Source organism: Buceros rhinoceros, unplaced genomic scaffold (assembly GCF_000710305.1).
Source record: "Buceros rhinoceros silvestris isolate BGI_N320 unplaced genomic scaffold, ASM71030v1 scaffold12220, whole genome shotgun sequence".
Taxonomy (NCBI): Eukaryota; Metazoa; Chordata; class Aves; order Bucerotiformes; family Bucerotidae; genus Buceros; species Buceros rhinoceros.
This window is the reverse complement of record NW_010387933.1, coordinates 1-12,799: the sequence shown is the minus strand read 5'-3', so window position 1 is coordinate 12,799 and position 12,799 is coordinate 1. Positions and strand designations below refer to the sequence as shown.

General features: G+C 52.3%; 2 protein-coding genes across 2 annotated transcripts; both read right to left on the bottom strand.

Annotated features, from left to right (window-relative positions):
* Nucleotides 1-3,093: 3,093 nt before the first annotated feature.
* Nucleotides 3,094-4,034, bottom strand: LOC104496938 (olfactory receptor 52R1-like). The gene is given in 5 exon segments (XM_010140170.1): nt 3,094-3,140; nt 3,143-3,250; nt 3,253-3,321; nt 3,324-3,812; nt 3,815-4,034. Coding segments are annotated over 5 exon segments (933 nt in total).
* Nucleotides 4,035-9,668: 5,634 nt separating this feature from the next.
* On the bottom strand, nt 9,669-10,625 carry LOC104496848 (olfactory receptor 51E2-like). Its single transcript, XM_010140058.1, has one exon. The coding sequence runs from the start codon at nt 10,623-10,625 to the stop codon at nt 9,669-9,671; it is 957 nt and encodes a 318-aa protein (XP_010138360.1).
* Between the last annotated feature and the right edge of the window lie 2,174 nt (nt 10,626-12,799).

The window sequence follows — 12,799 nt, the reverse complement described above, 5'->3', positions numbered from 1 at the left end:
GTCCCTCAGCCGCTCCTCAGCGCATTGTGCTCCAGACCCTGCCCCAGCTCCACTGCCCTTCTCTGGACATGCTCCAGCCCCTCAATGTCCTTCTGGGAGGAAGGGAGGAACCAAACTGAACCCAGGAGCCAAGGTGTGGCCTCCCCAGTGCCCCCAGTCCAGGGGGACAATCTCTGTCCCAGTCCTGCTGGTCACACCAGTGCTGGTCCAAGCCAGGAAGCCGTTGGTATTCTTGGCCCCCTGGTCCCACTGCTGGCTGCTCTCCAGCCGCTGTTACCAACCCCCCAGGGCCTTTTCCCCGGGGCAGACATGCAGATCTGTGCTCTAGTGGGTGCTGGTGCCCTCGAGGCTACAGGGCTGGGCGCATCTGGGAAGCATTAGATTTCCCCTGCAGACAGACACACGCCCAGGCAGTGCTGGGCAGGAGGATCAACTCCCTCATTCTGGCAGGAGCTCTGGGTCCTGTTGACCCAGTGCCACAATGAAGGTGGGAAACTCTTACCCCACAGGTCCATTGCTATGTCCTCCTTGTCTAGAAGAAAGGCCCCTTAGCTTGGGGACCTCAGGCACTTACAGCTCCTAGTTATGAGGTCCCTGAGCGTCTCTCTTCCAGGCTGCCAGCAAAAGCAACTTTATATGATCCCTCCACAAAGTCTCCCCCAGACTCCCAGCCTCACTGGAGGCTTCTGCTGTGTGAATCCCAGTGTAACTGGGAGGCTTCTGTGGAATTGCCTCGGGTTAGCACCAGGAGGTACATGGTATGGTTGGACTCAATGATCTTAAAGGTCTCTTCCAATCAGAAGATTGTGTGTTTGTAAATGGGACTAGAAGCAAGGTGTGAAATCAAAGCAGGACCCAAATGTGGTGTTGGATTTTGGCTTCAACAAGGAGACATCAGACAGGAGGACACTTTCCTGGGAGACCTTCTGTATGGGTGAGGACAGATGTGAACCTACCATAAGGAGAGAGCATGATGGCAAGACCTTCCTTTCCTGGCAGCTGCGGCCTCAAGCACCACTGTCAGGAGATGAAACTCCTGAGAACACTGGGCTACCCATCAAAACGTTCAGGTCTGGCCGTTTTCAGCAATGGGACCATCTGCTGCCTTTGGATTTCAAAGCACCACCCCAAAGCTTCACACCCCCACCCAAGAGAGTGTGCTTTTGTCTCTGCTTTGGGTCCAGACCACCACTTTCTCCAGGCAGCTCACGTGCACAATTCACATTGCTTGGATGGGGCTGCTGACCCCCTCCCCACCCAGCAATGACCCCATCCACACTGTGCAATGGTCCAGATGTCACAGCCAGCTTTAGTCCCTTACGGAGAAGGGGATCCTAGAGCAGGAGCTGTTGGTGCTAAGCATCTGTACCGTGTGGTGGTGACAGCTTGTGTGCACACATCCCATAGGTGTAAGAGATACCTCGTATCTCATGATGACACCTCACAGCTATGTGAGTCAGCCAGTCACCTTCGCACGTATCTGACCATCAGTGGTGCCTCGGTCTCATTTCTTCCTTTAAAAAGGCATCCCTTAGAATCCCTTAGAAGATCCAGAGGTCTTGCCGCTGGAGGAGACAGTGTGGTGGAATGGATGGACATTGGTTACGGGGACGGTTCCCATGTTCTTGATAAAAATGAAAACAACACCACATGTTTGTGGAGCCTGCAGGAAAATGGGGCTTCTACCTCACCAGGGTGGTGGAGGGTGAGCATCAGTCCACAAGAAATGGTGCAGCCCTGCTTTATGAAGAGGATGCTCTGAGATCCTCTCAGACGAACTGCAGTCATGTCTCTCCTCCTTCGGCTTCACCTGCCTCTAGTCTTGTGAACAGCTACTTTTGCTTTAAGAGAAGAAAAAGGATGAACTGAGTTGAAATTCAAGTGTTCTACTTGAAATGGGGCCAAAAAATATTAACTTCCCATTTTGTCTGCAGCCTAACCTCTGCTTCTCTTCATCAGAGGTGCCTTCCTCTTCCTGGGGCTCCTCGTCTTGCTTCCCAGCTCAAGGAGAGATAGCAGAGCCCGGAGGCTCCTCGTGGGTGGGGTGGCCATGATAGCCGGGGCTGCTCAGGAAGATAGAGAGCTCCAGGAAATGCCAGGCCAGGTCAGAGAGCTCTTCTCCATCCATTACTGCTCTTCACTTTGCACTAAAAATAGAGCAAAGGTCCATAATGTGCTTGAGTTTTGTAACTTGAGTTTGGGTCATCTGACCTTCACCTCATCCTTCACCTGCTGCCGACCTGCTCCAGACACAGAGCAGTGATTCTGGAAAATGTGTCTGCCTGTTTGCTGGGACAGGTGACGTGTATGAGCCCAGTGAACCCTATTACCAACGATTTCCCTGTGATAGGTCGCTCTAAGTAAGTGCATCGGCAAGGGTTCCTGATCTTTTTGAAAGGGTTTGGGTCTGCAGAGAGCTTTGGGAATTTGCTAGCATGGGATTCTTGCAGGCTTTGCCTTCGTTGCAGAAAAGGGTTAGTGCTTAAAATTTAGTTCTACCTGTTTCCTTCTGCAGGGACAGTGACCATTCCCATCTGAGCACCTTCACACAGAACCACAGAATCATTAGGTTGGAAAAGACCTTTAAGACCATCGAGTCCGACCATAAACCTAAGACAGCCAAGTCTACCACTAAACCATGTCCCTAAATGCCATGTCTACACATCCTGTAATGACCATCACACACTCCAGGGAACACTCTTCACGGAGTGGAAGCTGCTGCAGGAAGATCTTTTGGAGACTCTCAGCCTTGTGGTGTGAATGCTTTAATCACGTGAGGATTTTTTTAACAGTGAGAGAATTCTAATGGTGAGGAGTTTATCTTCTGGGCAGGGTGAACTCTCCATCCCCCAGTGGTGTAGGAGCCAGGCTGAATGACTTTATTCCAATTTTCATCACACAACAGATGAATCCTCCTGGACAGTGATAACAGAAGAGACAGTCCAGTGATGTCTGCAAGAACACATTGCTTAAACTCCAGGCACTGAGGATGGTTCCTCCCTGAACAGGTGAGCAGTCACAGTGTTAACCCTTGTTAAATTTACCAGCACTACCAGTAACTGATGAGCACAGTTTGAGGCACATACGTATGGGTCAGACTTCCTTGCGCTGGAAGAGGAGGACCGCGCTGTCCCAGAGTTCTTGGTTCTAACCCCGTAAATGATGGGGTTTAATGTGGGGGGCACTAGCAGGTAGAGATCAGCCACTGTTATACGGACGTGGGGAGGGATGCTCTGCCCAAACCGGTGGTGAGGAATGTGAAGAGGGCAGGGACATAAAAGGCAAGGGTGACACAGACATGGGCCATGGAAGTGCTGAAGGTTTAAGTTGTGCCTCTGTGGATGACAGCCTCATTACCACCCTCAGGACCATGGTGTAGGACACGGAGATCAGGATTATGTCAGATCCCAGCTGTGTTAAAGCTACAGAGAGGCTATAAGTGTAGCTGACTCTGGTGTCCCCACATGCCAGCTTCACCACGGCCATGTGCTCGCAGTAGGAGTGGGAGATGACATGATGCTGGCAGAAGGGCATCCTGTGGAGGAGGAAGCAAACAGGACTCACCAGGAGGACTCCACACACCAGCACCAGGCTCCTGAGGGCCACTACCACTGGCACAGAGAGGATGCTCGAGTGCCGCAGCGGGTGGCAAATAGCGATGTAGCGATCCAAGGCCATGGCCATGAGCACGCCCAACTCCACCAATGAGAAGGTATGGATGAAGAACATCTGAGCAAGGCAGGAGGAAAACTCAATCTCCCTGGAGCCCAACCAGAACATGCCAAGCATTTTGGGTAGCATGGATGTTGTGGGACCAGGTCAGTGAAGGCCAGCATGGCCGGGAAGAGGTACATGGGCTAGTGCAGGCTAGGCTCTGCCTTTATAATGAGGAGAAGGGTGACATTCCCCAGCACAGCAACGGCATACATTATGCAGAAGGGGAAGGCAGCCCGGAACTGCTCCTTCTCCAGCCCAGGGATGCCAATGAGTAGGAAATAGAGAGGGTGGGAGAAGGCAGTGGAGTTTGGAGACATGGAACCCTTCTTGTCTCTTGCCTACACTGAGGGCTCTTGTGTCCTCAAAAAAAACCCATCAAACACCCTCAACCTGATCTGCTCAGTGGCAAACAGAGACTGTCGTGTCATACGGTCTAGCAGCTCAAATTCCCCACTGAACCAGCTGTCCCTCTGCACTGGTTCAGGAGAGCACTTCTAAAGAAAAATTCCTGCCTCTTTCCACTGAAGATGCTCTGACTCCTTGCTGGGGTGGTCCTGGAGCATGGGACTGGATTCCAGCTGGATCCAACTGAACGGGAAGACTGCCCGAGGTGCACACTTGATTGTCTCCAGTGTCCAAGGAGTGTCCAGCCCAGGAGACCAGATGAAAGCTGGACTGAAGTAAACCTTCCTACTGGGGCTATGGAGTCACCAGCAGCAGCCTTGCAGCTCTGTGAGGCTTTTAGCAGCACTGTGCTGCCTGCACAAACAGCACAAACAGCAGCAACAAGTGCTTGTCTCAGTCAACAATGGTCCTGTTTCAGGGCAAAAAAACCTGAGACGATGCCACACTATTTGACACCCCCCCACCCCCGCTACAAATGCAATGCCCCAGTGTTGTCCATCCTCCCCCAAAGAAGCCCACAGCTTGCTCAGCCCCTGCACATCGCTCTGCTCATGCTTTTTCCTGAATACCCGCGTAAAAGCATTCTGTGAAGAGCCTCGCAGCACAGATTAGACCAGCATTCCTGGCCTGATCAGACCCTTCAGAAACCTTCCGGGGAGAGCTGAGGGGAGCAGAGGAGTGGAGGAGGCAATAGAAGAGAGCTGGGCTTTTCCTCCCCAGTGCTGGCTGAGCCGGCTGGGGCATGGGTTCTGCTCCTGGAGTGAAGTTTCACACCAGACCACCACAGCCCAGTCCAGCACCAGTCATCAGCTGCCTCTGGGCTGTCAAGCTGTGCTTGAAACCCCACAGATACAGATGGGGTGGGGGGACCTACACTCTGGGAGAGGTTTCCTGGTTTGTTTGGTTTTTTTCTGTGTGGCTGTAAAAATCCTTGGAATTAAAATTCCTGCTATTTTTCTTTCTTCATCCCACCTCCTCCCTGCCGGCTGCCTCTGCCACTGCTGCTTTACCTAAACCTTCCACAGAGGCCACGGGGCCAGGGAACATGATCCGCGGGCAAAGGCGATGCGAGAGGCTGGAGAGTGCTGCAGGCACCTTGGGCTGGGGCTGTTCCACGCGTTCCAGCTGCTGCTGCCCGGGAGGAGCGATGCCCAGAAAACCCTCACTGCCAGAAAACCCCCTCTGAGGAGCCACGCGCTGCCGCCTGGTCCTACATCAATCCTCACCTGCCTTGTGTCTGGCAGGGACTCCGCACTGCGGAGACCTGGAGATGCTGATCTGACAGGGAAACCCCAGCAGGGAGCTCTGCGTTCCACGCGTTCCAGCTGCTGCTGCCCGGGAGGAGCGATGCCCAGAAAACCCTCACTGCCAGAAAACCCCCTCTGAGGAGCCACGCGCTGCCGCCTGGTCCTACATCAATCCTCACCTGCCTTGTGTCTGGCAGGGACTCCGCACTGCGGAGACCTGGAGATGCTGATCTGACAGGGAAACCCCAGCAGGGAGCTCTGCGTTTCCCAGCTGCTTGGGATGATGAGAGAGGGAGAGATGGGCTGCTTTTAACCCCCTCAGTGCTGGCGACCTCACAGCTGCGTTTTGCCCAGTGCTGTACCTGTTTTCTTGCAGGGAGCTGCGGGGCCGTTCAGGGTTACCCTACAGGACTGGTGCCTTAGGAAATTCTCTCCAAACAGCAGCGCTGTACCCTTCCTCTGCTGCGACCCACCCACAGCCCTGACAAGGCCCTGGAGAGGTTCGCCAGAACCACTGTCCATCCCCGTTACACCATGGACCATGGTGAAATTCCGAGGCAGACCCGAGGGCTCTCCACATGTTCCCTAAATAACTCTCACTGCTGTGTGGCAGCACCTCCCTGTGTCGTGTTCGAGGAGTTCAGGCTATACGGCAGCTCTGCCAAACCTTCGGCAAAGCCAAGGTCAACAAAAAGCAAGTTGTGCAAATAAAGCCCCCCTTCCGTTCCTGGAGAACCGCGTCAAGGCCCAAGGCTGGGGCAGAGAGATGCCGGAGTGACAGGTCCAATCCCAGGAGTACCTGGAGAGAGGAGAGCAGAGAGCAGAGAGGAGAGAACTTGGAGATCTCCCAGGAGATCCTCCAGGAGACCTCCAACCACTGCTCCAGCCCCATATGACTTCTCGTTGCCTCTACTGCCATCTCCAAGCTCCTGTGACTCCAAATCCTCTCCCCACTGCTGTGGAAACCACACTCCCATCCCGTCCTTCTCTCACTCCCTCTCCTTGTCCTGCTCCTTCCCTTTTCAGTCTCTTTTACAAGTGAACCTGGCTCTTCCCTCACCTTCCCGGAGCCAGCCGGGCCCCAGCTAAGTTGGTCCATCCCCACCTCCAGCTCTTGGCCCTGCTCACGGAGCAGACAAGGGTTCAGATGCCCCATGCTCTGGGTGGGGTTTTCCTTCTGCAGCAGGGCAGAGGTAACAGGGGCTTCAGCCATGGACTTTTCAGCTGGAAAGAGGCTGTCATAGTTATCAGCAAAGACACACGCTGAGGAAGATGGCATGTTCCCTCTCTTCCCCAGCAAAGCAGCGCTCCGTGACTAAAGTTTGGAAAACAAGATGGAGAGCGAGAATCCCACGGTTTTCATCCATAGCCCGGAGAAATCTGTCACGTCCCCCTGCTCTGGGGCTCTATTAACTGTCTTTCTGAGAAATAGATGGCTAGGAAATGCACTGCAGCATCTTCAGGATGGTTCATTCATTTTTCTTTATTAATTTTTCTCTCAGCACAAAAGGAAAAAATATAAGAACCATATGGCGAAGGAGCAGGAGCCGTTCCTCAATGCCATGGCTGTCTGGAAAGAGTCTAGATCCATCATGTGCCTCTGAAAAATTCACTTGCGCTTCACAAATCACATTAGGCAGGTACAGATTGTTTTCATTTCCATGAAAATTTTTTTTACTCTTCGAAGCCCTTTTAATAAGATGGGATACGACAAAGGTGGCAGGGGACAAAACGGCCTTTAATTCCAGTTGGCAGCTACTTGAAATTCACTTAAATGAGACTATTTTGAAGCAAAATGAGTTTTAGTTTAGAAGAAAAGGTTGTAACAAGATGTGGTTTGTGGAGACCGAAGCTCTACAAGCACAGGCAACAAAAGGTTGCCCACATGACTCAGAGGTGGCAGCTGGGGGAAACTGCCCCAAACCCCACCCAATATTGCTGCCGTCGGAAGGTCCTGACGGAAGACAGCCCGTGTCTTTGGTGAGAGGCCTCTTTCTGCACAGGGAGAAGTTCAGGACAAGATGCAAGAGCCCCTCATGCAGAGTTTAGAACTGTCTTCTACCCTCTGATGGAACTCATCGTTCACTGCCTGCTTTCCACGTACTTCCCGTTTTTCTGAAATAATCCATTTATTTTTCACAGCTAAACTTTCTTGTATTACACCAGCGTGTATGGGGGCAACAGGAGCACATGCCACGCAAAGGGAAGTTGCCCAGAAGACCTCTGCTGCCTCCATCCTTGAAGGGTTTTAGGACCCAACTGGGTACAACCTAAAATTGACCTAACGCTAAATTAAGCTTCTCCCTACAGACCACCGAGGATGTTCCTACCTGCGTGGTGGCAACCAGTGCAGAGTCACACGCTCTATCATTTTTATTTTTCTCTTTCTTCCTTCTCTAGCAGTTCCTCACGATATTAATTGTTGGAGGGTGTATTCATTCAGGAGGGTGATCTGCCAGGTCACAAAAGGATGATCCCACAGTCTACTTAGCGCTTGCTAAACCACATCTAGGTACGGGGGTTCTGGGCCCTGGTGGAGCGCGTTCAGCTGGTGGCTCCAGGGGTTTCAAGCTCTACTCCATGGAGAGAAGCTTAGGGAAATGAGCTTGTTCAGCCTGGAGAAGAAAAGGTTTCGGGAAGACCCACCAGCAGAAGAGCAGCCTTTGCTACCCTTGTCAAGCCGATGGAGCCACGCTCCTCACAGTGTGGCATGGCAGGAGAACAAGAGAAAACAAGCGTCAGTTGAAATGAGAGGGGTTCAAGCCGGGTACAAAAAGAAGCTTTTTCACAGTAAGGACAATCAAGCCCTGTAATAGAGACCCAGAGAGGTTGTGCACTATCCATGCTTGGAAGCTTTTAACACCAAACTGAGTAGAGCCCTGAGCAACCTTGTCTGACCCTAGAGCTGCCCTTGCTGTGAGCAGCAGGTTGGCTTAGAGCTGTCCTGAGGTCGCTCCCAACCTGATTACCTGGCACCTCTCACTGGAGGAATCCCATGGGCTGTCCCAAGGGAACAGCAAACACATCCCTGCGCATGGCAACGGAGCCACTTTAAGGATGAAGACCATGATTTGTGATCACCAACAACAGGATCTTTAGACTTTTCCCAAAATACGAAGCAGTGGCTCCATCTTTAGAGACATTTGAAAGCTGTCTGGACACAGCCCTGGGGAACTGACTCTAGCTGGCTCGACCTGCAGTTTGCTTTCAGGCCTTCTTCATTGGCCTCAGGGCTTGTTTGCTTTCACTGTATTAAAAGAGTTGTGAAGTCGTGTCCCACTGGTAAAAGAGCCGGGAGAATAAAGGAAAGGCTGTCGGGTGCTCCATTCACGGGGAATACCAGGGGATTATGAGAAAAGCTTGAACGCTGAAATTCATAGAATTATAGAATGGTTTGGATTGGAAGAGTCCTTAAAGATCATCTTGTTCCAATCCCCCTGCCATGGGCAGGGACACCTTCCACTAGAGCAGGTTGCTCAAACACCCCCCCCATCTGGAACGTCATTCATAACTTAGGAATCCCAAGCGTGCGTAAAGTCAAAGATATGAAGCACCTTTGACTTGGAAACACCACTTCCTTCGGCTGGGAAGTGTCACTAACATCTACCACATTTTTTTTTTCTTGTGAGATATTGTAATTTTATTGAATATAATTATTAATCGAAATAATTTTTATAATTGCTACTTATAACTCCAGGTCTGAAATCTTTCCAGAGCATCTATGGTACTAGGAGGCTGAGCTGTCTTGAGTGAACACCCAATAGGCCAGAACAAGACCACAGGAGTGGAGGACTTCTTCTGAGGTGCATTTCTGCATCTATAATGTCACTTGCTGTAATTATTTTACTTAGATTTTGATGCTGCAGCTGAAGTTTCTGGAAGAATTTTGCTGAAATATTTTCAGACGTACCGCAAGCGGAAACCACGAGTTAACGAAATCATTCAAACACTGACAGCGCTCCCTCAGCCCTGCCTCTGTTTCGGGTGAGAGGGGAACAAAGTAGTGCAACGTCAAGACATCTCTGTTAGTTTGCTGAGAGAGGTTTCCTTCCCACTGTGCTGCTTCTGGATCGGGGTTGGCTTTAGATCGTTGTAGTGGTTGCTCCAAGTCTGGTGAGGGTAAACACTCTTGGAAGGAGTTTACAACTGCTATTTACTTTCTGCCTTGTGGTAGCACCTCAGAGTCTCCTGCCATGTGCTGGGTGCCGTCCAAACAGAGGACAGTCCTGCACCCAAGACTCCAAGAGTCAAAGAAGATGGGCTGGTGCAAGGATACAGGAGACAGCGGCTGAGCGCATGTCACTGGGCAGTTCTGTCGTTGTATATACGAATTAAATTCAGGATCCTCCTCCGTATCTGCTTGGTCCTCACCCCGTAGATGATGGGGTTGAGCACAGAGGGCACCAGAATGTAGACATTCCCCATGATGATATGGACCAGTGGAGCAAGGTCCTTCCCAAACCTGTGCACTACAGACAGCCCGATCAGGGGCACGTAGAAGGCCAGGACCACGCAGATGTGGGCAATGCAGGTGCTGAAGGCCTTGAGCCTCTCCTTCCACAGTGCCAGTCGCAAGACAGCCTTGAGGATCATGATGTAGGAAAGGCAGATGAGGATGGAGTCCAGCCCCATGACCAGCAGGATGGCAGTGAGACCATAGACCACGCTGGGGGTGGTGTTGGCACAGGCCAGATTCATGACGTCCTGGTGCAGGCAGAAGGAGTGTGACAGCACCCGGGACTTGCAGAATGGAAGGGGCAGGAGAAGCAAAGGCAAAGGCAGGAAGAAGAGAACTCCCCTGGCCATGGCTACCAGCCCCATTTTCACTGTTGCAGTGTTGGTGAGGATGGCAGCATGTCTCAGCGGGTGGCAGATGGCCACATACCGGTCAACAGCCATGGCCAGGAGCACAGTGGACTCAATGGCTGAGAGGGTGTGGATGAGGAACATCTGGACAAGGCAAGCACTGAAGCTGATCTCCATGCTGTTGAACCAGTAGAAGATGAGGGCGCGTGGCACCGTGGAGGTGGACAAGGCCAGGTCGATGGCAGCCAGCATGCAGAGAAAGAAGTACATGGGCGCGTGCAGGCTGGGCTCCGTCTTCACGATGAACAGCACCACGCAGTTGCCAGTGACCGCCAAGATGTACATGGAGCACAGCAGGCTGGCCATCCAGAGATGGGCACTCTCCTGCCCTGGGATGCTGGCCAGGATGAAGGAGGGTGGGCCGAGGTCAGAGCTGTTGGGGAAGGGCATGGCACGTGGGGCGAAGAGCAGTCATGCTACACCATGGCACATCCCCTGCTGCGAGGGAGAGAGAAACAGCAGCTTTATAAACCCTTTCCCACAACTGTGGATCCCCAGGCTGTGCCTGTGGAATGTGGGGGAACCTCCCAGTTGCCGTACTGGTGCAGAGCTCCTCGCATTTCTGTAGCCCATTACGGCTTCTGTACAGCACACACAGAGCCACAAAGTGGTGCCGTTTGAATGTGACCAAGGAATTGCTTGAACTCCCTTTAATGCAGAACACTCTAAAATCAGTGTTTTAAGTGATGAACCTAACAGCTGAACTGGTTTCATTTTATTTTTAAATTACACCCCAAACACAACAGATTTTTAGCGCTTCCTGTTAAACTTCAGCTCTGCCTGAGTTTTCCCCCATGTACTGAGCTGCCCTGTCAGAAACGAACTCGTCCTGAGTGGGGCTGGCTGTGCTGCCTCCCATGGTCCTCCACTCCCAACGCTGCTGACACGTGCGGTGAGACGCACACGTTCATTCGTTTGTTCGCACACAAATTGGATTTTCACCCTTTCTGCCTGAAAACACGTAAGGAAATCTCAGAATGTCTGCAGAGAGAGAAACTGGTTATTCATCTTCCCCTGCGCCTGAGAACTTTCCAGGAGAGCTGTGGTCCAAGGAGAGAGGCCAGGAAGATGTGCAGAATTTCTCTCAGGGGTCCAATTTTAAAAATATTTGGATTTTAGAAATGTTGGGATGGAGAGCCCAAGACCGACGCAACGGCAGTGTCAGAGCGCCAGGGCGGCACATCTCGGCCTGGCATGGGAGAGCTTGGGGCCAACCCTGCCCTGAGCTCTGACCAAAGAACAGAGGGGGGTCAGGTCACCCAGTGGGTGACAGGGGACTGGTTGTACCTGTGCTGGGATAAACCCACTGCCCTGTATGGACAGTGTCAGGTCAGGCACATAGCTGCTGGCTGCAGCATTACAGAGCTTCTCAGGTGTTTCTTCCACGCTCTGTCCTTGACAAGGATGCAAAATGTTTGTAAGGCGAGCTCTGAGGGCTCCAGCTATTTTAAAAGCATCATTTGGTTGTGAAAACACTGATTTTTTTTACTGCACATCTGTGGCCAAGCCCTTACCCCAAAATAGCAGATCGTGATTCATGTCCCTGCTGTGGGGTTTTTCCATCTCGACTCTGTGACAAGATTCATGCTCTGGCTCTTGAAACACAATTCACAAACGACGTAGGTGGACCGGAGCGCTGCCCTGGTGATGGAGCACTCAGCAAACCGCTGTCATTAAGACGTGAGCTGAATGGACAAAGCACTTCAGTAATTGCCAGCGAGGACCGGAGCCCACTCACCTGCCGGCCACCGGCGCGCGGTTACAGTGGGAGGCTCATTGCGGACCACCTGCCGTCCTGATGGCTTCTATCGAGAGGATGAGGCTGGGAGGGAGGCACACAAAGGGAGTAACCCCTGGTTGGTTCGGTTCGTCTTCAGTTCTTTGGCATCAATAAATGCCTCAATGATTTCAGGAGTCACCAACGATTTTGGATTGCTCGTGGGATGATGACCATAAGGACCTCACCTTCTGCAGGGATGAAATCTGGATCCCTGTCTTTAAAAACACCAGAACATGCAGATTTGTTTTCCTGGGGCGATCCTCTCACCAATGAGCCCCAGTAACTGCATTTAACATGAGGTAAGAACGTTCAGACAGTGAAGCCATCCCAGCCAGAGGACTACTAGCAGCAGCCACAGTACATGCTCATAAACATGGACCAGACTCATCCCATGGGGCCAAAGCAGGTCTAAGAAGCACTTCCCAGCATGGAGCAGGCAATGGGCCAGTCTTCACCACCTGAATCCATCTCCCCACCAGTCCCTCCCGAGAGAGGAGTATGTATACATGATACCCCCCTCAAAGCCCCCTGAGCCAGTGATCCACACCATCTCACCAGGAGAAAAAGAGCACACGTCAAGCCAAGAGGCACCAGGCAACTCCAGGACAGAGAACCGGCCGTGGTCCTCTTTTCACTACGGTGTAGACACAGGCACAGAGCGCAGCAGGGGCTGCCGCGTGGCTCTGCATGCGTGAGGGTAATGGAGGGTTTCCTGGGGCACGGTGGAGGGCTCAGGGTGGGAGGAGCTGGCAGTGGGAATCCAGTGGGGAGGAGCGGGGGGGGG